Below are 27,914 nucleotides of genomic sequence, written 5' to 3' on the forward strand. Positions count from 1 at the left end.
ACAAAATCACAAAATCTCGGGTTCAGAGAGGTTGCCCGCCCAACTTCGAAAGATCATCCTTACTTTTCTGCTTCTTCGTAAGTATTTACCAAAGTTCGTGTAGCGCCATGATTGTCTTGGTGAATGCCGAATAAATAATCATAATATTAATAATGATGTGGGCCTGACACCGTCTCCTTTCTGTATCTGATTTGACCGAACGAACCTGTTTAGTTTTACGCTTCTCGCTCGGTATACGGCCCTGACTGAAACGTAAACAGGTTCGTTCTATTCTACCTCCATCATGTCCATGGTTCGACCCATCATCATGACGCTACGTTTCCCCACCCAAATGGGGACAGAATATTCTCCCTTGTGTGGCCAAGGCTAGCTGAATCCTGCTAGCTTGATTGGGCCACCCTTTCCTGATGGTTCCCTGTGCATTTCCCACTCAACATTTGTCACCCGCCCCCCCCCCCCCCCCCGCTCAATGCTGTAACTCGGAACACAGTCGGCAATTGGAACCAACATTGAAAAGGGGGGGGGGGGGCAGGGGGGCCCAACGAGGTATGGACGGGATTGTAGCCTTGGCCACACAAGTGGGGCTAGGGACAGAAGTGAACCCCATCCCCCAAACTGCCAAAGAATCTTCAAAGCTCATCTGGACTGAGTGAGTATTACTTTAGTCGTTATGATAAAAAAATCAATAACATTAAATAATAAGAAACATTTATTTATACTGCGCCAATAGACCGATCCAATAAGCTCCCCCCCATTGCTAGTTGACCAATCACAACACAACAAAGGTCCAACAAATAAGGTCCGACATGGGTGCGCGTATCTTGACGCACGCGGCAGAGTTGTGCGGAAAGGCATTGGAGAGCCCTACATTTTCTTGCTCACACGTGTGAGCCTACTGGATCGGTCTATTCCAGGAAAACCTGTTCAAAAGGCGCATGACAATGAACGATAAAAATATTAAACCATTAAACCATCTAGGAAGTAAACAAACAATAAAATATAAAAATACACAGTGTTTAAAAAAAAAGAGATCCGTAAAAATTGGGGGAAAAAAAGAGACACCCCCCCCCAAAAAAAAACGCAAACTCCCGCTTGCTCTGGTGCAAGCCGAACTCCATCCCTCCAACTTCATCCGTAATAATTCCGTTACACAGATGGAGTGTTAGAAGTTCAGGTGGGAAAAAAAGGAGGTCGTTGGAAGTTTCCTAACCTTCCTCCATGACACTGATGGAGAATAGACTTGATTTTTAAGTCTGAGACTGTGGTTATTTCTCTGCAACAGCCTCGCAGAATTCGCTGCAGATTTGCTTTCACACGCTCAAACTCCCAATCGTAGGCCGATTTTGTGCTTATTGGGCGCACCTAGCACATTTTTCATTTTTCATTTGAATGGTAGGTGTTAACCTTTCGAGGGGCACTTTAAGCCATAAAACAAGAATACATATCAGACACAGAAGGTGATGACTTTTTTTATTGCCGCTCCGCATTTATTTCGCACGCCATTTTGTCATCACCTTCTTCCTTTTTGCTGAAGCAAACATCTAAAATGTTGCGTGCACAGTTTGTTTACGTGCTTAAACTAGCAACCGCTCGTGAAATAGGTTTAGGCTTAAGCAATTTTTGTTGCTACATTAAGCAAACAAATTTCCTAACCGTTAAGCAGCCCTATGCAATTGGGTCCTTCACACACACAGTGCAACATAATTGCAATACGTTGTTGTGGCGCGCAGCGGTGTGTATTTTATGTGTGTTTGTATGGTAGGTGTAGCGCAGTAAGCAAGTCTCTAAAATGCTTCAGAAATGTTGTACAATGTATTATCTTCTTATTTACTCTCAAGTTAGTGTGTTAACCTTTCAAGGGGCGCTTTGAACCATTACAAATAGTACATGAAAGACAGAGAAAGCGATGATTTGTTTTTATCGCCACTCTGCATTTATATCGCCCGCCATTTTGTCAGTAGGGGGCCTACCTTCTTCTTTTTTGCTTAAGCAAACGATCTAAAACGTGTGCGCGCTGTTTGTTTATGTGCTTAAGCTCTTGAAATATGTGTACATTCCTCCATGGTTTAAGCAATTATTTTTGCTACGTTAAGCAAAACAATTTGCTAACTGTTAAGCAGCTCTATGAAATTGGGCCCTGGGCCCAATTTCATAGAGCTGCTTAAGCACAAAATGTTGCTTAAGCAAAAAAAATCATTGCTTAGTAAAATCAGATTACTGGCCAAGACTCCACTCAGTTGTTATGCTAAGTAAACAACAGCTAAATACTAGTCATAAGCAATGTATATGGCATGGAATTTTGGCATGTAACATGTGTAAAATAAGCTATTTTCGTGCTTAAGCAAATTTTTTGCTTAAGCAGCTCTATGAAATTGGCCCCTGGTGTCTTGCCTCAGCTTCAACCAGTCTGTGACCCCAGTTTGAATCCCACGGGGGCACTATGTGGATTGGGTTTTTAGTCACTACTTCTTGACTACGTGGGTTTTTTCTTGGGTTTTCCTCCTTCTCACATCTAAAACTGAAATTTCTTCATCATCTCTTCTCGTAATCGGCTGTAACTAGAGCTTTGCGAATATTTATCCAGATCCAGATCCAAAATCACCTTTCCCCTCACTCCTTCCCATCTTTTTAGTTTCCCACACTGATTTGCATCACTGCTCAATCCCGTTGCCAGATTAGGATGACGTGTACTGTGCACTTTCATGTTGAGACGACAGCATTAGCTGAGGACAAGATAGTATGCCTGACGGGTGATGCATCAGAGCTCGGGCAATGGTCAGTCTCTCAGGTCATCCGTATGTCCAGTCATGATGGAGCAGTCAAGCAGGGCAGGTGAGTTAGAAAAAAGGTTGAAACATCATTTCTCAGTTTAGTTACAATAATCGTAACCCTCCATCCTCCTGACGGCGGAGCGATTAACACATCTTAGTCTTTTCTCTTTTCATAGCCAGCAACCTTAGTGATACTTCAGCGTTCAAACCTGAAACCACTATTTTCACTGGCTATACATTAGTAAATATTTGGTATGGTGTTCGCCTATAATCACCATACATGTAGAAGTGACATAACCAAACATGGGATGAGAGAAAAATCAAATAGTTCTCATTTGGATTTGAACCCAAGACCCCTGGCAGATGCTCTACCAACTGAGCTTGAGGCACAGCAGTATACTCCCATACTTGTTGGTTTTTAAAAATCGATTAGCAAGTTTGATATGGTAACATTTCTATGAAGAATATGAGCTATTAAACCCTCGTGACGTGGTTATAAAACCAATGCACCACAACAAAATGTTGGCATTAAAAACAATTAAGACCAACTGAACTTGTGAGTCGACCAAATCTTGTGTGGACTGCCCGTTGTCAATAGTTGACCATCTTATTTTGTACAACACAAGACCATCAAACTTGTCATAACGTGAGTTCACTGCGAGGTGCTAAAAATAACTTGCAACAGGCCTGAGGTGACCACGAGGTCCTGGGCGGTGCTGGGCGGGCCTTGCCCATGACAAATAATTTTTGCCCAGCACTCTAAGCAAAATACATTGTCCCACACAGCACATATTTCCCAGATAATAAATCAAAACATTGTCCACTATGCATTGATCTGAGACACAGCTGATAACAAAAAAAAAGAACACAGTTTGTAAACCAGGCATCATGCCTGAAGCTCGACTTCAGCATTGATGGCCCCATAATTAAACAGAAATAATTTTGTTGATTCTGCTCGCCCTTGGTGGACTTAAAAAAATGGATTTATAAAACCACCACTAAAATTGGTCTAGCTACAACCCTGGCGGAGACCCAGGGAATCCACCCCCATTACAATCAGAGTATGAGACGGCACAGACTACAGTCTTTGCATAATGACATGAATGATGATCATGATGACATGTTGAATAAACGTCCTCAAATTTTGTATTAAATCTCTCAGATTTTCTTTTCTCAACCTTAGGTTTTTTTTTTTTTTATCTTCAGTTGGTCCATTGTGGTGAGCTTGCCGAGAGACAGAGAAGTAAAGTATCGCTATGCCATCTGTAGTTTCCATGGTAACTCGGATGCAGTCAGAGTACTTCAATGGGAGTCGGCCAGAATCCCACGCACGCTGCTTACACAAGGTTAATTGGCCCTTATACTTTGGTCTGGTAAGGGCAAGGCAGTTTTTCCTTCGTGTGAGCTCTTCTATGAGGGAAATTAACATTTTGTTTTCGAACATTTCGATGGGCACGGAGGCAATGACCAGGGGCATTTAGGCTTTGCTTGCTCTGTGAAATATTATCTATTGTTCAATAAAAAAAAACAATCCATGTAGCCATGCCCCATATTGTATGGACTAATTACAAGTAGAGAGCACATAGCCAGGATGATAACACAGCATTCTCCGTCAACATGTGGGTTACCGTGGCCGAGCGGATAAGAGCATCTGGCTCACCTTCTGGTGGTTAAAGGCAGTAGACACTAATTGGTAATTATTCAAAATAATTGTTATCGTAAAACCTTTCTTGATTACGAGTAATGGGGAAGGTTGATAGTGTAAAACATTGTGAGAAACAGCTCCTTCTGAAGTGAGGTAGTTTTCGAGAAAGAAGTAATTTTCCACAAATTTGATTTCGAGACCTCAGATTTAGAATTTGAGGTCTTGAAATCAAGCATCTGACAGCACACAACTTTGCGTGACCATGGTGCAACAAGGTTTTTGGGGTTTTTTTTTCTTTCATTAATATCTCGCAACTTCAATGACCGATTGAGCTCAAATTTTCACAGGTTTGTTGTTTGAGATATGTTGAGATACGCCAACTGTGAAGACTAGCCTTTGACAATTACCAACAGTGTCCAGGGTCTTTAAGTCATCGGGATGTGGGTTTGAATCCTGGTATCCTGGTATTGGTGAGGGCAGAGGTTTATGTGAATGATTAGCTTGGAGGGCTGTAACTCGCGTTACCAAACAAGTTTTTATCCTAGAAGGATTATTTTGAGTATTTACCAGTAGTGTCCATTGCCTTTAAACCGTCTTTGTTTTTTTTTCTTTGCAAGGTGAAAAAATTACAGTTAATGGTGGCGATTTTGGGACCATTGGTGAGTATTGCATTTCTTTGGTTGCACATTTTGTTTGTTAAAAAAAATCAACTCAGCCATTCCCAGTCACTTAGACCTTTAGCAAAAGCACACATTAGCAACAAACCAATCCACTAAGCACCTTCCCCAAGACGTGGTGTGTAACACGCCATAAATAGTGAAAGAAAGCATCTTTTGTACACCCTTGTAGTGGATGCTGTTTTGTGTGTCACTGTGCTGTGTAACCTCTTAAAACCGAAGATAAGCCGTATCTGGTTCACTTCGAGCTGTCTGAGCGCAACTAAGGTGGTTGTATTTTTACGAGCATCTCCCACTGTTTGCAAAGTTAAAATGGTTCAGATAGCTGAAGTACGCTGTCTGAACATGGCCACAGTTTTTGACTAGAATTGGTATCTGTATACAAATATAACATGGTTTTAGGGTGAACAGTCTATATTTTTAGCTCCCCAAGATTGTGGAAGTTTACAAACTAGTTCCTGCGAATGCTATTCACCCGAAATAAACCATGTTATGTTTGTTTTACTATATTTCATGTACTGGTACATTATTATTCGGAGCAAGGGGAAATGACGAATGTGAAACATAATGCAACAGGATAAGTTTGTTCATGTGTTGGATGTCGATAGCGCAATGAACGCGCATGCTCACAACACCCCCAGAGAACAGTTCCATGATCATAAAGCGCAGTAGACTAGCTGTTCGGGGCGAGAGTTTTACTTGTCATGCGTATCGACCATGTTTGGATAACTCGTGCGCGCAGTTGGTAGACAGCAAAGATAGCAACTGGCACGTGATGTAGAATTGACCAGTAAGAGTCAGATTTTGACTTTCAGTCATGAATATGTATGAGTTAGAGTAATCTCAATGTAATCCACAAGGGAAACTGACGGTTGGATGGCTTCTGACTGGCACCCCCGAACAAAGATATTTGAGCGCCGGCACGTTAATCCGGAGGTCTTTGGTTTGAATCCCACTCTAGCCAATTTTTCTGTGTTCAACCCCCAAAATCAGGTATAGTAATCTGCATTATTTCCAATTTCAGATGGAGTAAGTAAGATTGAGCGAGGCTGGCTAACAACCCATTCAGAATATCGCCTGATGGTTGACTCCGATTCCTTCACTCCTGCAGCTGGGTGTGGTGTGTCTGCATACAGTATTCATATCTCAGCCTCATCCCAGGATGACACTGGGTCTAGGCAACAGACAGGGGCTGGAAAGGAGTCTCCTTCAAAGAGAATGAAGACATGTTGTAAAACAGAACCAGTGCTAATCAGAGTGAGTTTATTATAATTCAGGAGTTTTTGAAGAGTAAATGTATATATTCCTCATGAGTTCAGGGTTCTCACATGCACAAGCAAAAGTGGCGTGTCTGAGCGGTTAAGAGCACCGAATTCAAATTCTGGTCTTTCTGATCAGCAGAGTGTTGGTCATGGGATCCCCCAGAATCCATTATTTTTGGACCCCCCTCAGATAAATATTAAGCTCATTATGGCTAAAACAAAAGAAATGTTGCCCGAGCAATAACTCGAAAAGGACTTGGCGTATCAACTCCACACTTGGTTTGTGGATTAGTCATGGGATCCCCCATGGGATCCCCCAGAAGCCTTTTGTTTTCGGACCCCCTCATCAGGTAAGTATTAAGGTCATTATGTCTTAAACAATAACTCGAAAAGGACTTGGTGTAGCAACTCCAATCTCAGCATGGCATTTGTGTTGTCAACACCATTCTTGTTTACTATTTTTTTTACGAATAAATTTTCAATCCTTCCAAAGGTTTTGAACTCTGAGGAGCACCAGCCACATGAACAACGGCCTGGAGGTCGACTAATCAACTCTGATGATTATTTTATCTACTCCGTACAAAGCATGAAACCAGGATCAGTAGTAAGTAACATATCCCTTTCAGCAATTGATATTCACTTTCCTACAAAGACAATTAAACTCCTCCAAAGGGACATCGATTACACCTGCTGTTAAGTCTCTAATCGCCAGACAACAAAAGGCATTCTGTTGTGAGGGAAAATTGCTTCAGTGGCGTTTCTACAAAACGCTTGTTGCCAGATCTATTTCTCAGGCTAAACACTTCTTTTATTTGGATAGAATCCGGTTTTTCAAGGCAACTCAACCAGCAAAATAGCATCGCGGTATTTAGTTATTAGCTAGTCGTCTAAAAGCTCAACCAGCTCTTAGTGTCCCTGATGTTCTACCCTCAGACTATGTTACTATTGCAGATAAGATAAATCAACACTTTGCACCAACGTTCCTTCCAGCGAACCCTCCACCCCAAATTCAAGAATGGGAAATGTATTGTGAACTGTGTAAAATCAATCTTTGTAAGTCCACTAGTCCAGACAACATTCCCAATGAGATCATCATAGAATTTGCATGTGAACTGAGTTTGCCTATGACTGATATTTTCAATTCTTCCCTTAGAGATGGAGTTGTTCCACAGATTTGGAAAGATGCTATTGTAGCCCCTGTTCCAAAGGAGCAACCTGCCATAATTGACAGACTCTGACCAATATCCATCACCTCCCAGCTAGCTAAAATTGCTGTAGGGTTCATTTGAAAATAGTCGTTGGCTGATATATATATATATATATATATATTTTGTATACAAGTCGCCAGACACACAAGGCCTGATATGAAGGCCATTTCAAGGTGTGGGCTACAATTATTTTTGTCCAGAGACCGTTGCCACCTAGTTTACTCCTAGGGCTGAAACAGGGTTACCCCTTTTACAGTCCATACGGATGTAGGCTTGGGTATCATCAATTCAAAGCCTGGCTGGTAGAGCAGAAAACACTACCCGTCCAATTTTACGTAGCAAGTGTCACGACCGGGATTCGAACCCACACTCTGCTGATCAAACACCAGAGCTTGAATCCGGTGCTCTTAACCGCTCGGTGACAACATTGGTGACTACCCTATCGTACCCTGGTGTTTCTAGTTCATAGCAAGCATAGTTGTGTACAGGTTTCATTAGGCTCCTAAGCTGCAGTGATTATTTATTTACTGGTAGAATGCATGTAGTCTAGTCAATCTATGCCAAAATATGGCTTGACCTAGACAAAATTGCAACAGAAATGCTTTTTTTGCAAGTGTCTCCTGAGACCCTCTAAAACAACATATCAAAAAAGTAGAAACAAGTAAGCAGGGGAAACATGCATAACTTGCATAAATTAACATTAATGTTTCCCCCTAAAATATGTATGCACACCCTTTACAAGGTAGACATTTTATTTTTCTCACATAATTTTTTTCAAACCATAGATTGACTAGACTTATGGTGGCTGGATGTAACAAACGCTTGTTATAGTTTTTATATTTTTCTAATTGTTAAACGTGCCTAGGAGTATGGTCAATGGATGGACGCAATACAAATGTTCATTATTGTCATTATCATCATGTGTATTCTTATTATTATATTAACGGCTTCAATTTGTCATCATTTTTACTTTCCGTGGTGTAAATAGGTGTTCACAATTGATCTCTATTCATGTGACAATGAGTCAAACGGTCCAACTTTATACGGAAAGAGTTGGCTTCTGGGAAGTAACGTCAAGAGTGATGCAACGGAAGAGCAAGTTCTGCCTGTTCTCCTTGGTGCAAAGATTGTAGGAGTGCTCTCAGGTAGTATAATAATAATAATAATAATAATAATAATAACCAGTTTTTATATAGCGCTTTTCACACCCGATGGGTGTCTCAAAGCACTTCCGACATTATTACCCCTGATCACTGGGCCAAAAAAACATTCCTTAAACCATCTTAGCTCCCTGTATACAGCCTATGCAACAAATCTGCGCTACTCGGCTAAATCAATCACAAGAACCATCTCTGCCCTCACAGGTATCCATTTACCCCTGGGTGGAAAGAAGCAATTATAGTTAAGTGTCTTGCTCAGGGACACAGGTGTCACGACCAGGATTCAAACCCACACTCTGCTGAATAGAATCACAAGAGCAATTCTAGAGCAATGTCATGACACTGCTCTAGACTTGCAAAGGTCGTGGGTTTGAATCACACCCGAGTAATAAGCCTGTGGTTTTTTTTTGACAGAACTCGGGTAAGTACTGAGTGCTAACACACGTTGGTGTATATGGGTAAAAATAATATTCTTTATCCCCAATGCAAATTTAACATCTTTAAATCGTTTGCAGTACCCGCTGCTAAAACATAGGATTCAGACTGCCTCTAGCCACCAGGCAATCTCGGTGGTCTAGTTGGTAAGACACTGCTCTAGACTTGCAAAGGTCGTGGGTTCGAATCCCACCCGAGTAATAAGCCTGTGATTTTTTTTCACAGAACTCGGGTAAGTACTGAGTATACAGTGCTAACACACATTGGTGTATATGGGTACAAACCAAAATGAACATTGTTTATCGACCAATGCAAATTTAACATCCCTAAATATTAATATACTCGTTACACAATGCACTGCACAGCAATGTCAATCAAAAAAACAGAAGTTAAAGGTCACAAAAGGTCATCACAACATGAGCCTGGCTACAAACACACACGCAAGCTTGTATACACCTGCAACCGTGGACCTCTTCTGTTTATACTCTTTGCAACAGCTCCCATTGGTTTTGTACACCTTTTACTAACTGTTGACCCTTCTCGAACCGTGGACTCTATACTCTATTGTTCTTTTTTGTTATAGGTTCTCGGTTTGAATGTGTATACCTACTCACCCACACAAAAGTGTGTATATGCCTGCAACCGTGGTACTCCTATTGTCCTTCTTTTGTTTAATACTCTTTGCAACAGCTCCCATTGGTTTTGTACACGTTTTCCAACCGTGGACCTTTCCTGAACCATGGACCTATTGTCCTCTTTTGTCATAGGTCCCCGGTTTTAACGGGTACACAGACTCACTCACACACACACACACGAGGCTGGCAATACACAAGTTTACAATTACCCAATTCAAATAGTAGCCATGCAAATCACAATATTTCTGGGATAAAATGAGGGTTCAAGTGCAAGATAATACTCACAGACTGTGTTCTAGGAACTTATCCCTCCAATATAAATAGTGTTTGGAGAATGGCCAAAGCAGAGCGGTTAAGAGCACCAAACTCAATTATTATTATTATTATTATTATTATTATTATTTGTGTTTTACTGCGTTTTCGATGTGCTCCTCTACATGTGTTATTCTTAGTAAAATACTATTTCAAATCCCATATCTTCTAAAAACCATCTTTGATTCATTTAAAAGAAATTTAAAAAAATGTTCAATTCATGAATCCTTTTTTGATCTTCCCTGCCGTTCTTTTCCCAGTGCGTTCCATATTAGTTCACCCTCTGTCTCCATCATACCTGTGCAACATGGAGGTGTCTTACTCTACCCACTGCAAATGTAGAGTGTCACGGCCGAGTGGTTAAGAGCATCGAATTCAAGTTCTGGTGCTAATTCACCGGAGTGTGGGTTCGAATCCCGGTCGTGACACTTGTGTCCTTGAGCAAGATACTTTACTATAATTGCTTCTCTTCACCCAGGGGTATAAATGGGTACCTGCGAGGGTAGAGGTTGATATTGTGAATGACAAGCTTTCGGAGCGCCACGGCAGCTCGGGGCTGTATACTCCCTAATGGGAGCTGAGAAAGATTAAAGGGATGTTTATTGGCCCAATGACCAGGGGACTAATGTAAAGCGCATTGATACGGTTTATTGTGAAATGCGCTATATAAGAATTTGTTATTATTATTATTATTATTATGGAACAGAGCCACCTTAGAAATTTAAAACCTGTTTCATTCATGAAGATCCTTTTTTGATCTTTCCCTGCCGTTCTTTCCCCAGTGCGTTCCATAGTAATTCACCCTCTGTCCCCATCATCCCTGTGTAACATGGAGGTGTCTTACTCTACCCACTGGAAATGGAACAGAGCCACCTTAGAAATTAAAAAATATGTTTAATTCATGAATATCGTTTTTAATCTTTCCCTGCCGTTCTTTCCCCAGTGCGTTCCATAGTAATTCACCCTCTGTCCCCATCATCCCTTTGTAACATGGAGGTGTCTTACACTACTCACTGGAAATGAAACAGAGCCACCTTAGAAATTAAAAAAAATGTTTAATTCATGAATATCGTTTTTGATCTTTCCTTACGTTCTTTCCCCAGTGCGTTCCATAGTAATTCACCCTCTGTCCCCATCATCCCTGTGCAACATGGAGGTGTCTTACTCTACCCACTGGAAATGGAACAGAGCCACCTTGGACGGAAGTCATCGTGGTTTTGGAAGGTCACACCGAGACAGCTCACTTCTTCAAGAGTAAGAAAAACCAGATTTGATTCATTCTGATTAAAATTTTCTTAAACAAAATTATCAATATAAACCACAAGGGAAACTGACTGGGCAAATTTTGAAATGTTTTTTGGGGTTTAACAAAGAATTGACTAGAGTGGGATTCGAACCAACGACCTCCGGATTAACGTGCCGGCACTCTACCAACTAAGCTATCTAGCCCTATATTGGCGGTGTCCCTATTTTGTCAATATCTTTGTTCGGGGTGCCAGTCAGAAGCCATACAACGGTTAACTGCCGTGTAGCCAGGGATCACACCCAAACTACGATACAACCTGGGAAGCACAGCTAGGGGATCACCTTAAGGGGATGCGACTTTTTGATTCAGATATCAATATAAACCACAAGGGAAACTGACTGGGTAAATTTCCGAACAAAGATATTGTCAAAATAGGGACACCGCCAATATAGGGCTAGATAGCTCAGTTGGTAGAGCGCCGGCACGTTAATCCGGAGGTCTTTGGTTCGAATCCCACTCTAGTCAATTCTTCGTTGAACCCCAAAAATCATTAAATAAAATTAATGATTATTTATTAAAGCGTTGGACACCTTTGGTAATTGTCAAAGACCAGTCTTCTCACTTGGTGTATCTGAACATATGCACAAAATAACAAACCTGTGAAAATTTGAACTCAATCAGTCGTCGAAGTTGCGGGATAATAATTGGAAAAAAAACACCCCTGGCGCACGAAGTTGTGTGCTTTCAGATGCTTGATTTCGAGACCTCAAAATCTAATTCTGAGGTCTCAAAATCAAATTCGCGAAAAATTACTTCTTTCTCAAAAACTATGTTACTTTAGAGGGAGTTGTTTCATACAATGAGAGTAGTTATCAATAGTGTCTACTGCCTTTAAATACAATTAAGGATGATTTACTAATGGTTTTTATTTTATTTTAATGGGGAATTTCTGCATATTTGACAATGTTACTTTTAAAATCACTTCATGTTGTTCCCAAAAAAAAGAGTGCCTCTGTGCTGTATTATTTTTTCAGAGCATTTTGGTGTTTCAAGAGTGACCATTTTCTTTTCCAAATATCATTGTCACTATAAAACCCAGACTAGACGAAGATAAGATAACAATGTTTATGTAAAAAGCGCCAGGATTTTATTGTTCTCTTGTTTGAAATTATGAGTGCATTCAGCGTGAATCGCAAAACCTCAGCCACAAAAGCAAACTAAATAAATTAAATTATTAGAACTGAATTATGCATAGTTTCTTTAAAGCCATTGGACCCTTTCGGTAAACAGTATTGTCCAAGGCCCACACTTCGTGTATCACAACTTCTATATAAAACAACAATCCTGTGGAAATTTGGGCTTAATCGGTCATCGGAGTCGGAAGAAAATAACGGGAAAACCCACCCTTGTATCCGCGCGTTTCGCCGTGTCATGACATGTGTATAAAATAAATCCGTAATTCTCGTTAACGAGAATTGATATTGTTTTACTGTTTTCTCAAAAAGTAAAGCATTTCATGGAATAATATTTCAAGAGAAGTATTTCACCACTACCTTCTGTAAACCCTGTAAGTTATTTGTAAATCTGTGAACTTTTTCTTTTTTTTCTGTACCGAAAGGGTCCAATGGCTTTAATATCTCCCTGTTCATTTGTAACCCAAGATTTTATTTTCTCTTTTCAGTATTCCTGTTTATTCTCATGTTCCAGAGAACACTATTAGGGCTTTCCAGAAGGGTGCACTCCACGTAAGATAAAACATTTTCTTTCTTCCAAACTAAACTTAACAGCAATGTTTTTATCCATGTATTTTCATTTTGGTTTTACCATTCATGGATGTGTAATAAGTCATGCGTGCCGAGTCTTTGTGGAGAAAAAAATCTACAGGCAAACTACTCTGGTGGGTTATAGGAAGAAACTATAAATAAATAGTCAACTTGCGGGTACAACCATGTGTAAATCTCTTTTGTTTGAGTGTTGGCTCTGAGAAACCAAAGCGGCTCTTTTCAGAGCCAACACTCAATCTAAAGAGATTTACACATGGTTGTAACTGCAAGTTCACTATTTATTTATATTTTCTTGTTATTTTACCACACTATGCAAAGCTTCAAACAATACTCTTGTGGGATTCAAAACCCTCAACCTCCTGCATTCTATAGCATATATCTTTATAAAACTCTCCGTGTCCTGGCAGCTTTATTATTTTTCGGATCTTTTTGGAGCTTCTTGAGTAACCGATTTCCTTTAAAATATCCTTGCCACAATGAAACCATAACTGGACAAAGGAAATACAACAAAGGTCCTCGTAGTTAGTTTAGGAATTAGATGTTTTTGTGTAAGAGTAAGGTCTGGAATCAGGGGATGTACAATAACCTTTGAAAAGGGATTTTACAAAGCATGTTTTCCAGAACCTGTTGTCACTTTTGGTATGAAAGAAGCGTGTAACGGTTGTTGACTGCCTGTGCCGCAGCCTCACAATGGAAAGTCTGGTTGATAGAAATGTCAGCCGTCTTGCTGTCACAAACAAAATGCGTCCGCCATACGGCTTTCCAAATTTATTTGCAGATAAACATGTTATCCAACGTGATACTTGTGTCCTTAAGCAAGGCAGTCACCCCTTGCTTCGTCCTTCATAGGGACATAAAGCAGTTGGTCCTGTGTGTTGTGCAACTCACGTAAAAGAACCCAGTGCACTTATCGAAAAGAGAACGGGTTCACCTCGGTGTTCCTGGCTGTGGCTGCTGAATGCACCGTAGCACCTTGTAAACCCTTATAAGGTGCTACATAATTGGGTCCGAGTCAAAATTCAATATTCTATCTTTCTGTAAAACTGATACACTAAGCACCTTGAGTACCTTGTTGGTAGATACATGGGCTATATATGGAAGACTTTGATATTATTATTACTATTATTATTATTATTATTATTACAAAATTTATTTGTTATTGCAATTTCATGTGATTTTGATGTTAAACCTTCCTCTCATCAGAATCCTTCATCTTCCTCTGTCATGATTCTCTTTTCTTCCAGGGTGCTGATTTTGTAGAGTTTGACGTCAACGTAACCAAGGATCATGTTCCGATTGTCTATCATGACTGTGAAGCTAAACTGACCACAAAAGATGTATGTATCGTCCACAATTTCAAATGTTTTCTCTTCTGTGCTTGATCAGTTTTTGTTTTGTTTTTCATATTCCCTTGGGTTCGAAGGGTCATGGCTCTTAAGCCTGGTTCATACTTCCTTTGAATGCGAATGCGATACGAATGTTGACGTCACAAATTCGCAACAAATAATTTGCAGCAGTTGAGTGGTGCTCAACTCTCTCTTGCGATTATTGCAGCAAAAACAGAGTTGTGACGTCAAATTCACGTCAAATTTGCATCGCATTCGCATTAGCAGGAAGTATGAACCAGGCTTTACTCTCTTTTACCTGCCTCCTCAAGGCTACTTTTATGTATTTTAGTTATCTCATTACCAAATTATTTAAACATATTGTGACTTCATGGTTTCGACATTCAATTGTGACGTACTTTATCTGACACAACAGTACAAGTTATGTTCAGAGGCCAATTTTACAAACTCCACTAATATCACCTTGAATAGGAAATGTATAGCAAAATAAGTTGTCTCTTTTCATTTATGATCTTTTCCATTTCTCATCCCCTTTTCCGTCCCGTTTTCTTTTACATTTCATTGAACATATTTCATTACTTTTCTATGACATACTTTTCTTTGTGACGCCTTTTCTCTGGACACCTTTGGTTGTCGAAGACCAGTCTTCTCACTTGGTGTGTCCCAGCATACACATAAAATATCAAATCTGTGACTCAATTGGTCATCAAAGTTGCTAGACAAAAACACCTTTGTTGCACAAGTTTGTGTGCTTTCAGATGCCTAGCCTTATAGATGCCTGAAAAAGGCTTCAGGCCAAGTCTTTGAGTGAGAAATTACCTCTTTCTCAAAAACTACGTTACTTCAGAGGGAGTTGTTTCTCACAATGTTAATAATAATAATAATAATAAATAATAATGAAAGCATTTATATAGCGCCCCACAAAGAACGGGGCGCTTTACAATATACAAAGAAACAAACAATGCAAAGACAAAGATACAAACAAAAAACAGTACAAGCAAAAACAAAAAATGGCCAGATTCAACAAATAAATGAGTTTTGAGCATATTTTTGAACCGTTCCAGTGTGTTGGCTTCCCGAATGTTACGGGGAAGGGAATTCCAGAGCCAGAGAGCAGCGGCTTGAAAGGCATGATTTCCTGCGCGTGATTTAGTTTTACTGATGTGAAGAAGTGTTTTGTCGTACGATGAGCGGGTGGCATAGGCGGATGATTTGAAAGAAATGAGTTCTTGAAGATATGAAGGTGCTGTAGAGTGAATACATTTGAAAACAATGACGAGAAGTTTGAAATGCTATTTGTTCTATACTATCAGCAGCTCCCCATTGCTAGTTACCAATTAAGATTTTAGGCTAGCATTTATTTTTAAGTAATTACCAATAGTGTCCAGTGCCTTTAATCATGTTAGTTTATTGTTTTGTTATTATTGCTCAGACATCAAAAGACAGTTCAGCACCACTTAAGTTGCCATTTTGGGCGATGACACTGGATCAACTCAGGTCACTTCGGGTAAGTAACATGTCATTCATGTTGAATAAAACCGTGAACTTCATTGTTATTATCACTTTTAACTTTTGCTTTTTTTTCAAGATCAGATTTGCTTGAACCACCACTAAACCCTTCAGACATTTCTTTTGACTATAACAAAATATTAATTATGGTTTTATCCATATACACCGATGTATACTTTGGCATAAAGGTAGTGCCATAGACTGATTTTGTCATTCAAAGTTACGCTGATTTAAAGACGAAATTCTCAAGAAAGATACAATCAAATTTATTTGTGAAAGTTTCAGCTGGACATAATGTCTACCTGCTGAAAAGACAGCTTCAAAAAAAGGTCATGATATTTCACAAGAATGTTAAATCCATCATTGTTTACTGAGATCACAGCGGATACTAACTGCATCTCTAGCTGCAGCATTAACAAACAGACAGACACCAACCCTCAGAACTCTGAGAAACGATTCATACATGAACTATTTCCCAGATTCAAATGCTTTTGGGTGGTAGTAGTAAGCCATTAGCAGACTGACTCAAGTCTAGTGTTTACTTCCCACGATGCATAGTATCACTTAATAACTTGGCCGCTCGCATGTAACAGTTAATTCTCGTAATCTAGAATAAAGCTCGACTTATAACCTCGAACATACAAAGTTGTATCATCTTTAGTGGTGTCAGAAGTGGGATCAAACTATTTAACATCATAGTCCAAAAGAATCAAACAAAACATGCTGATGGATTTTGTTTAGGACTAAAGCACTATTTGAGCACTGATATAATTCTTCTTGTTTTTTCTTTTTGCAGAAAGGTTATCCGTTTGTGGTTGATGAGGTGTCACCCTATCATTCCAAACAGGGTAAGAATTACACAGTGCTATTGCTTAAATACTGCGTAAACACTTATAAGGGTTACAGTCATAGTTCATAACTTTCATTAAGCTATCTTTCTGAAAGTTTCTATATACTAAGCGCTGTCCAGAGTTGTTGGTAGGTACGTGTGCTATATAAGACTTTGATATTATATTAGTCACGCGGGTGTAGTGTTTGTAGCATAGAAAGAAAGTAAGTTAGCTTGTGAATGGGTGGGCACGGGTTTGGATGTCCTTTATATTAATTTTAGCCAGGCTAGCTTTGAGGGTCCTGGCTTCATTTAGTTGATGCAGGTAAAAGGTTCCACTCCGGAATTGTTTGTGGTATGAGAGAGAATTTGTAGCAGTCCTTGTATGAAATGAGATAAAAGGTGTGTTTTAAGAGCAGCTACATGTGGATCTAGTTGAGGGTTTGGGTAGTTGTTTGCTCTCGAATGCAAAGATGTTTCTTGTTGTTTTGTACTGGAACGTCAGTCTGTTGGGGTCCTGCGTTCTTCTAGGGTTGGCCAGTCTAGTTTAGAATTTAATTGAATTCTTTGCAAACAACTCATCCATAAACGGCAGATTGTTGATCTTACATTAATTTATCTATTTATCCTATTTACACAATATGTACTACCATTGCTTAAAGATTTCTGTACTTCAAGCAGTAACTATAATTACTAAATAGTAAACTTGCGAGTACACCCATGTGTAAAATATCTTGTACACGTCGAGACCACACCGGCTCTTTTCAGAGCCATGCACTCTCTAAAGAGAGATATTATCCATGGTTGTACCCGCAAGTTTACTAGTTAGTATTTCTAGTTACTTCTTATTTTTCACACCATGCAAAACTTCAAACACCATTTATTTCTGTACTTCGTTTTTATTGTAAAGGCAAGTCTCGTAGTTTGAGTGAAGCTGATTGGCCAGAAGAGATAAGACCATTCCCAGAATTGCAACAGGTAGGCTGGGGTTACGAAACTAGTTGGAAAGCGGTTTTATAAAATCATTTATTTTTACTTATGCTCAGACTTTATGAAGTACAACAAAGCAAGGTTTTTTTTAATTTCTGTCACAGTCTAAACGCTGTTTTTATTTGGCAACTGACCACATCCAAAACGAAATATACAGTGTAGCCAAACTGGCAGCACAAACATGTAATTTTAATATAACTGAATGATTATTAGTACAAGCAAGATGGTGTAATAACACTGTTAAAACAGTGACGACTTCGATCATCAGCCGCCTGTTCACCACACTCTGTTGAGCCTAGAACCATTGTGTATCTTTTGGCGATAGATCATTTTCTGTATACGCACCCAGAATCTGGAACAAACTTCCACAATACATCAGAGATACCACCTCACTGCATACATTCAAGACTCCGGACCGAGAATCTTGAACAAACTTCCACAATACATCAGAGATACCACCTCACTGCATACATTCAAGACACTCCGGACCGAGAATCTTGAACAAACTTCCACAATACATCAGAGATACCACCTCACTGCATACATTCAAGACACTCCGGACCGAGAATCTGGAACAAACTTCCACAATACATCAGAGATACCACCTCACTGCGTACATTCAAGACACTCCTGAAAGCTCACCTGTTTTAGGAGGTGTATCATCAATAACATTTCTCCTGTTTGTGCCCATTATACATCAGCGCCTAAGAGCAAACTTTGATTTTAGCGCTTTATAATTTCTTTTGATTGAATTATGCCAAGTACAGTTGCGTTTCCACCAATGAAAACAATCAGTCTGAAATATAGCCTCCTGAAATTCGTTAGTGCTATGGCAACTGTACGACACATTAAATATCCATGAATGACAATTCATATTTAAAATCTTTACTACTAAAACTTGCTGGGGGTAAGTACACGCACATTTTACAAGCCGGGTGGAGTATTTTACTAACAGCTGAAGTGCAAGGCCTGCAGTCAGTTACAAAAGAAGTGCATGTTTAAAATTGAAATTGAAATTAAAATTGTCCTCTGTATTTAATTGGAGGGATGTTGTTATGTGTTTGTCTGACAGGTGCTCCATGCATTACCAATCCACTGTGGAGCCAATATTGAAGTCAAGTACCCAATGACTATGGTAAGAAGACAAATCAAAAGTGACACCGTTTTTGTTTGCCCTTAAAACAAAAATTCTGTTTTTTTTGTTTAACGCCCCCCAAACACACAACAACAAAAATTGTCATGCTCGCAAGTTTTCGAGCTTGCATGCTTTCACACTTTGCCCTCAGAGTTCTTTTTTTTTTCTCAACAGCCTAGATCACATCTGTGACCATGGCAGGGTACATGTACTATTTGGATTAGTGTAATAAATATGCAGGGGAAAAACAATTTTGGTTAAGTCTCCTTTTCCAATCCTTTTAATTTCACAGGAGGATGAGGCCAAAGAAAGTGATTTCCCACCTCCAGATAGAAATACAATTGTTGATGCTATTCTTAAGATTGTGCTGAGGCACGGTGGGGCCAGAAGGATTGTATTCTCAGCATTTGATCCTGAAATTTGCACTATGTAAGTATACATAAAAACCACTTCATGGCTAGAATTTAAAAAATATTTCTGTGTTTCTGTCCGTGAACTGTTTTTGTACCTTTTTCACAACAGTCTGAACAATACTCACTGGGGTTGAACAAAAGTAAATAGATTGGGATTTGAACCAAAGACCATCGGTTTAGCATGGCAGCGCTCTCCCACTTGAACTCTAGCCCTATGTTTGCGGTCTCCCTATTTTGTCAGTATCTTTGTTTGGGGGCTGGGTCTGGTAGCCAGTCAGAAGCCATACAACCGTTAGTTGCCGTGTAGTCGGGGATCACACCCAAGTTTACGGTACAACCCTCTCTAAGAAATTTAATAATAAATAATAATAATAATATCAAAGTCTTATACAGTGCACGTATCTACCAAACAAGGTACTCAAGGCGCTGAGTATATACAAACTTTCAGAAAGATAGGTTATTGCAGTGATGAATTCTGAGACCCAATTATTTAGCACCTCATAAGGGTTTACAAGATGCTACGGCGCATTTAGCAGCCACAGCCAGGAACACCGGGGCGAACCCCTTCTCTTTTCGATAAGTGCACTTTGTCTCTGTTCAACCCCAAATTATTTAAACTATTACCCAGTCACTTTCCTTGTGTGGTTTATTGCTTGATGTTAAAATTAATATTCTTGTGAACTTGCATTTTTTCTGGATTGGTGTTAGGTTACGTCTGAAGCAGAACAAGTACCCAGTGCATTATCTGAACTATGGCAGGACGGACAAATACTTGTGCTACAAAGACCCTCGGAGTAACACTGTGACCAACGCAATGTGGTTTGCTCTGTCTGAAGAGATGGCTGTAAGTACTGTTTCTGAATGTATAGGGACCAGTGATTTATAATTTCAGGCCTCGAACTTCATGTTAAATATAGCAAGGAATTGTTAATTTGTCTGGGTACTTTTTGTTGGACACAAAACACAATGTCCACAGATTAACTTACACAGTTTGAAGATAATGATGGTAGAAAGCTTCCCCTAAAATATTACTTGCTGAGGTGCTGTAGTTTTTGAGAAATGAGTAAAACAAGTCACAAAGATAATTTTTCGTTTTTAATGAGACAATTCATTTTTAGCATGTACATGTAAAACATATTTACCAGTTATAATCCCGTGTGTTGTGTAATGCACGTGTAAGAACCCAGTGTACTTATCGTAACAAGAAGGAGTTCGCCCCGGTGTTCCTGGTCTGATCGGCATCTAATAGGAGACTTTCCAACGCTAGGTGGCAGCAGACATACCGGGTAAATTTCCATTGTTTACGTAGTTCTGAACATGCGCATAATTCTGAGAACAATGGATTTACCCGGTAAGTCTGCTGCCCTCTATCGTCCCAGAAAGTCTCCCATTGCCCTAAAGCACCTTGTAAAATATAACATGGTGCTATCAAAGGATTAGGTCTCATAATTCAAACGTAGTCCCACATCTTGCAGGAAATACTGTATGTTACAGCACCACTGATTGACGGATATGCGTGCTATAGACGATGTGACCTGTGACATTACATGTTTACAAAAGAGCCTGGACTTCCTGCAGGCACAATTTGTACACAGCCTAATGGAAGAAAACATAAAATCTCCTATTTTATGGAGATTGTACTGTCTTATTCGTATCAACTTTTGATATGATTAAAGGGGGCACATCTCAAAACTTGTTCAGCTTTTACTTTCATAACTCTTGGATTAATGTGGAAATTATGACACAAAATGTCAACTTTCCCATATGATCGGTGCAGTATCTTGCCTGCCAGGCTAGCCAAAGAATGTGCAAGGTCACACTTATTATAAACAAAGGTCATATTGTCTGTATAAGAAGCCATTATTATTATTTATATTATTATTATTTTTATTATTATAATTGTAGGGGTTGGTGTGTCATAATGACGATGTCATCCGAGAGCCTTCAATACTCAAAGCAGCAAATGATAAGGGTCTGGTGGTGTTTGTTTGGGGTGAAGACAACAACAGGCCAGACCTTGTGAAGTCACTGAAAGACATGGGTGTACAAGGCATTATACATGACAGGTAGGTTATAATATTAATATTGAAGAAACCGTACCCAGTCTCTATCCACTTCAACAGCCCTAATCATAGTGTCAATGATGTTGAACTTCTGGTGATTGAAGCTTGTAATGGTGATGACACACACCGCAAGCATGTCTCCCTGCATTGTTATCGAACAATGCATTTACCACTTTTATGGTCCAGTAATCCACCCTTTCATACTAAACATCCTTTGTCCTCGCCACTTCACTCCTGTTGGTTCATAGCCACCAATTGTTTCTGAAGTAGAAACTTTGTTGGCTGTTATTTTCCCACTTCTCTCTGGATCCTTCCCTTAATCCCTTTCCCCTCTCTTTTTCTATAAATGGATATGCATTTGTTTGTACTTGTTTTATGCCTCTGAAGAAGGTCCGGTTTGGATCGAAAGCTAAGGCCAACTACCCTATTTATTAATATTGAAGTCTTATATAACGCAAATATCTACCAAACAAGGTACTCAAAGCGCTGAGTATAAACAAATTTACAGAAAGATAGGTTATTGCAGTGATGAATTCTGAGACCCAATTGTTTAGCACCTTATAAGGGTTTACAAGGTGCTACGGCGCATACAGCAGCCACAGCCAGGAACACTGCAGCGACCCCCTTCTCTTTTTGATAAGTGGACAGGGTTTTACACGCATTACACCACTCATGGGACCAACGGCTTTACATCCCATCCGAAGGACAAAGCAATGGTTATAAGTGTCTTGCTTAAGGACACAAGTGTCACGGCTGGGGATAGTGGTTGAGGTATCGCAGGGTGTTGTGTGGCCGAGCAGATAAGAGCATTTGACTCAAGTTTCTGGTGGTTAGGTCATCTGGATGTGGGTTCGAATCCTGGTTGTGACACTTGTGTCCTTGAGCAATACACTTAACCATAAGCTTCTCTCCACCCAGGGGTAAAATAGGTACATGTGTACCTGTAGGGCAGATCTGGTTTATGTGAATGATTAGCTTGGAACTCGCAGCACCGGCTGTATACTCCCCTGGGGGCTGAGATGGTTTAAGGAATGAATTATATGGCCCACCTACCAGGGGTAATAAGGTCAGAAGCGCTTTTATACGCCCTTCTGACTGTGATAAACGCGCTATATTATTAATATTAATAAAAATTGATATTATTATTATTATTATTATTATTATTATTATTATTTCATTTTATCACAGCATGCAAAAGAAAGATCTCATTTTCCTTTGTGCCGGTAACTCCTCGAGCCGGGCTACGTCCCGTAGCCTTAGATCTCAAGGGTCTTTCTCAGGATCCTCGCTGTTCCCAAAAGCGCTGCCTTCTGTAATAGATCTACCCTCACATTTGTCCCTATTTCATCTAGATGTTTCCCCAGTGCTTTGGGAATGGTGCCAAGTGCTCCAACCACCACGGGGACTACTTTTACCTTTACCTGCCAAATCTTACGAAGTTCCCTGGCCAGGTCCTGGTACTTCTCGATCTTTTCCATCTCCTTCGAAGCTACCCTTATATCACCTGGCACCGCTATGTCAATGAGATGACACATCTTCTTCGTCTTATCTAATAGCACAACATCCGGACGCCTATGTTGTATAACATGATCGGTCTGAATGTTAAAGTCCCATAGGATCTTGACCTGGTCGTTCTCTACAACTTTCTCCGGAACATGGTCGTACCAGTTCGCAAGTACTTTGACACCATACTTCTTACACAGATCCCAGTGAATCACCTTGGCCAGCTTGTCATGTCTTCCTTTGTACTCCGTCTGGGCCATCTTACTGCATTCGCTAACAATATGAAATACAGTCTCCTCTGCTTTATTGCACATTCTACACATAGGAGAGACGTTTGCTTTCTCTATCCTTGCCTTCATTACATTTGTCCTTAGAGACTGGTCTTGCGCCGCAGTAATCAAGCCCTCTGTTTCCTTCTTTAGTTCTCCACTCTTTAACCAATTCCATGACTTGCTGCTGGCCACGTCCTCAGTACACCTCAAGAACCGGCCATGAAGTGGTTTGTTCCTCCAATCTTGATGTCTTTCCTCCTTCCTTTCCCTCTTGTACTCTTTCGGCCCAACTTCGTCTGCCCTCGTGTACCTTTGTGCAACTTTCAACAAGCTCTCCTCGGTCCTCCTGACATGACAATGCAAGCTTCTGTGCTCGATGTTAACACTGTCCGCCACGCTAAGCAACCCCCTTCCGCCCTCTGACCTCGGAAGATAGAGTCTACTAACATTTGACCGCGGGTGTAGCATGCCATGCATGGTCATTAGTTTTCTTGTCCTCCTGTCAGTGACATCTAGATCTTCCTTAGTCCACTCGACAATACCCGCACTGTACCTCATCAAAGACACGGCCCATGTGTTAATCGCCTTAATCATGTTCCCCCCGTTTAGTTTAGACTTCAAACATTTCTTTACACGCCTGATGTATTCTGCCTTCAGCCTTACCTTTGATTCCTTGTGAAGGACATGGTCCGGTTCAAGTACACCAAGATACCGATAACTCTCCTCCTCACCCAAAGCCCTCAACTGTGCACCATCTGGCAGAGCAATGCCATCGGAATGTACCCTCTTCCCCCTCTTCATGGTCATTGAAGCACATTTCTCCAGACCGAACTGCATCCCAATGTCATCACTGAAAATCCTGACGGTCTGCACCAAAGAGTCGATCTCGGCCTCATTCTTCGCAAACGTCCATAAAAAGCAGATGGTTGATCTTACATCCGTCCTTCTTCATTACAAAACCTGCACTCACCTTCCTTAGAATCATCGACAGGGGCATCATCGCAAGAACAAACAGCAGCGGAGACAGAGAGTCACCTTGGAAAATACCTCTTCTTATGCATACCTTGCCCAGATTATCATCGTTGGCTGTCAGATTTGTTCGCCACGTCTTCATGCTCTCACCTAAAAGACTTTTTACTGCATCAGCCACTCCAACCATATCCAGACATTCCATTATCCATGTGTGCGATACCATGTCATACGCCTTCTTGTAGTCAATCCACGCCATTGCCAAATTAGTCTTTCTGCTCCTGCAGTCCTTCAGTACAGCCTTATCGATGATAAGTTGATCCTTCGTACCTCTGGACCGCTTCTTACAGCCTTTCTGCTCCTCCGGAAACAACTGCTGGTCATCCATATGGCGATATAGGTCTTCTGCAATCATACTGGTCAAGAGTTTATACATCACAGGTAAGCACGTGATTGGTCTATAATTACTGGCAATGTTACCTTTCTTGACATCCTTCATGATCAGCACTGTTTTTGCCTCAGTCATCCAAGATGGGACCTTACCCTGTACTAGACAGTCTTGCAATTGTAGGGCCATTCGCTCATGCAAACTACGGAAGTTCTTCAACCAGTACCCATGCACATGGTCCATACCCGGGGCTTTCCAATTTGGCACCTTCTTTATCTGTCTCTTAACCTTGTCCACGTCAATCTGGAACCCTTCTTGCTGTTGTACCCCTCTCAATTCATCTTTCACATCTGTTAGCCATTCCGCTTGTCGGTTGTGTTTTACTGGTTTGTCCCAAATACCACCCCAGAAAGTTTTTGCCTCTGTTGGTCTCGGAACCGCTTGCATGCTGTCAGCCTTCCCATCCAATTCCTTAAACAACTGACGCTGATTGGTGTTAAATAATCTATTCTGGTGAAATTGTCTAACCCTGTCGTCATACCTCTTCACTTTTGCAGCCTTAGCCTTAACCCTTTGCTTAATCTCCTCTATTACAACACTCACACCCTTACGTTTGACGTTGTACTTTGTCATAATTGTATTCCTTAAGTCTGAACTATTCAATAAACCCTTATTCATTTGTTCTATTCTACTGAGATCTCTTCGCAAATCTTTAATTTGACCCTCCAGCCGACGTTTCCACCATGGTGTACTGTTCCCTTGTTGAGACACCTCTACCCCTAACTTTTCCCCTACTACAACTGCCCCTGCAAAAATAAGACGGTTAGTTTCCGATAAATTATCCGTACTTACCGACCCAAGGAGTTTACTTACCACGGCTGACATTTCTGTCAGCCTTTTCCTTGGGACCCGGCGCAAAGCTGGAATACTCCACCCGTTTGACCCCTTCGTCGCTTCCATCACCTCTTGAAGCCTAGCCTTAATCTGCACTTCCTCCTCCGTGAACTCTATGCCCTCCTCATCGTCGATGCCATCATCATCCTGACCATTTCGCAACCCTGGCTGGTTCACCTCATCTTCACTCTGTGAGCTAGCAGCAGCCGCCTCCTCTGGTATTTGGTGGTTAACAATATCTGTTCCATCACTTTCAGCTTGTACTATCCTCCTCATCTCCTCAATTTCCACATAGGTTAACCACTGGTTCCGTTTGATAGTACTTATCTGGTCTGCAAGACGCTGCTCACTAATCTCAAACATTCCTTTATCTTGCCATAGGCTTATCATTCTCCTTCTGTATCCTCTCTTGTCCGGTTCACTCTTAATATAACAGTCCATCGCAATTTTGTTATCGTTCTTACTCCATTTTCTCTTGGTTCCACCACGAATCCCGTTGTGAGCAGTTTGGATACGATCTGGTAGCACCTGCTCAGGCATACCAACCAGATCGGGTGAAGGACTTCCTCTCTGGGAGTTTGTCACTCTTTCACCGTTGAATTGATGCTCCATAGCACTCATTATTAACATCACAAAATTGTGAGAAAGTTTATAGTTTCAGGGAGAATTACATACAGCAACGCTGTAGAATATCCAACCCTACGAAGACTTAACACTGGTTGTAATCAAGATGTTCCAAAGGACGCGGATGATGCGCGCGTCCGTTCACTGATTCAATGCACACGGTGCGGTCTACGTTGTAGAAAGTTTTCCGAATACGAAAAAAATCCAACCTTTTTCCACCAAAAATAGCAACAAGGTGTTAACTAGTTGCCTTCAAACTTACCCTGCGGTGTCTACCAAGTAGTACCAACAAGGAGTTAACTTTTGGTGCAAAACAAACAGCGGGAAACAATATTTATCTTCTATAGAATCGAGAGCCGATCTGAAGCAGTGTTCCTTGTCTCGTCGCCATTTATTATTATTATATTTATTATTATTATTATTATTATTATTATTATTATTATATTATTATTATTATTATTATTGTTGTTATTGTTATTAGGTAGTCTTGTATTTGATTCCCAGTCCTCGATATCGAGTCCTTCTAAACTGGAACCCTAATCATTTGGGTCTAAAAAAAAATGTGCTGTCACTTGAGTCAAGCTTGAGTCTGAGTCATGAGTCACGAGTTTGAAAATGTTACTGCGGTCATGTGTCAGAGTTCCGAGTAGTGGAACAGTGTGAAGTGGCTGTAATTAAAGCATACTAAACAATGAATGAAGTTTCTTCATTTCTGCAATTACCAAGTTGTGTGTCTTGCATAAACTCCTAAGGGAGAAGTCACAACCTCACTCCCAATGTTTTGGATCAAGTTTCATCCCCAAAAGGGTCCCATGTACAATGAGAAAAGCAAATACCCATGTTCGTTGTACTCCAAAGGAAGTTTATCCAGTTCATTTGGATCCAAGAATTTCATCCAAAATCTGATTCCTTCATCATATCAACAATTGTCAATGGGGGGGGGGGCAGTTTACTAGAAAATCTGTTGATCTCAGAAGTGTGGCTGTGCGCACCCTCAGAATTACCTAAAACATTTAAATTGTTTGGTTTGTCTGCCACCCAGCGTCCCTTATTCTGTTAGCTCACTATATTCACTGAGTAGAACTTTTAACTAACAAAGGTAAACGATTTCTGAGATGGATTTGCGCCATTGGTTTTTGATTTTCACTTAAATACAACGTACTTTTTTAATTTCAGGGTAAGCTTGAATCCTGAAAACAGCCCAAACATCTATCTCCAAGAAAAGGGTGCTCCAAGAAATTAACTGTTGCATAATAACAGTCGAAGAAACAAAACAACATTAAAGGCACTGGACACTTCGTGCTTAGCAGCTCTATGAAATTGGGCCCTGATGTGATGTGGTTAAGTTTCTCTCTCGTACTACAGTTTTTTTCAGCAGGGATATATTTATTGAGTTTTAATGTTTTAATTTTTGAGGAATGCTTTGTATTTATTGGATTTGGGTTTGTGTTTTGTAATTTTCACTTTTAATGATGCCAAATACTGTTATAAGTTGTTTAAATAACCCTTTTTAAAAACAGGGTTATTGTAACAGGCTTACTGAACGCATAATACGCGCTAATAATTTGTGTACAATGTGTAATATTAAATCCTGAACCACAATAGAAAATGGTTTGGTCTATTTTAAAATAATTTTTCGCAGAATAAAATTAACTAGAGCGGGAACTTGAACCTGCGACCTCCAGATTATAAAGTACTGGTTCTCTTCCAAATGAGGTATCTAGCCATGTTGACAAACTAGAGAGACTGCCAATGTAGGTCTTATCAAGCCCGGTTCATACTTTCTGCAAATACGATTGCGATACGAATGTTGACGTCAGAAATTCGCAACGAATATTTTGCAG

The 27,914-nt window shown here is 40.3% G+C and overlaps 1 protein-coding gene across 1 annotated transcript; it reads left to right on the forward strand.

The window, feature by feature from the left end:
* Positions 1-22: 22 nt before the first annotated feature.
* LOC117303502 (glycerophosphocholine phosphodiesterase GPCPD1-like) lies at positions 23-27,895 on the forward strand. Its single transcript, XM_033787726.1, has 18 exons — positions 23-77; positions 2,675-2,832; positions 3,978-4,117; positions 5,034-5,075; positions 6,118-6,350; positions 6,849-6,959; positions 8,552-8,708; positions 11,209-11,359; positions 13,033-13,096; positions 14,380-14,472; positions 15,914-15,988; positions 16,787-16,838; positions 17,730-17,797; positions 18,882-18,944; positions 19,237-19,373; positions 20,066-20,201; positions 21,263-21,423; positions 27,247-27,895. Exons 2-18 carry the CDS (start codon positions 2,681-2,683, stop codon positions 27,311-27,313), a joined length of 1,902 nt encoding a protein of 633 aa, XP_033643617.1. The 5' UTR covers positions 23-77; positions 2,675-2,680; the 3' UTR covers positions 27,314-27,895.
* Positions 27,896-27,914: the final 19 nt, after the last annotated feature.

The sequence above is a fragment of the Asterias rubens genome, chromosome 19 (genome assembly GCF_902459465.1).
Source record: "Asterias rubens chromosome 19, eAstRub1.3, whole genome shotgun sequence".
In the NCBI taxonomy this organism is placed as follows: Eukaryota; Metazoa; Echinodermata; class Asteroidea; order Forcipulatida; family Asteriidae; genus Asterias; species Asterias rubens.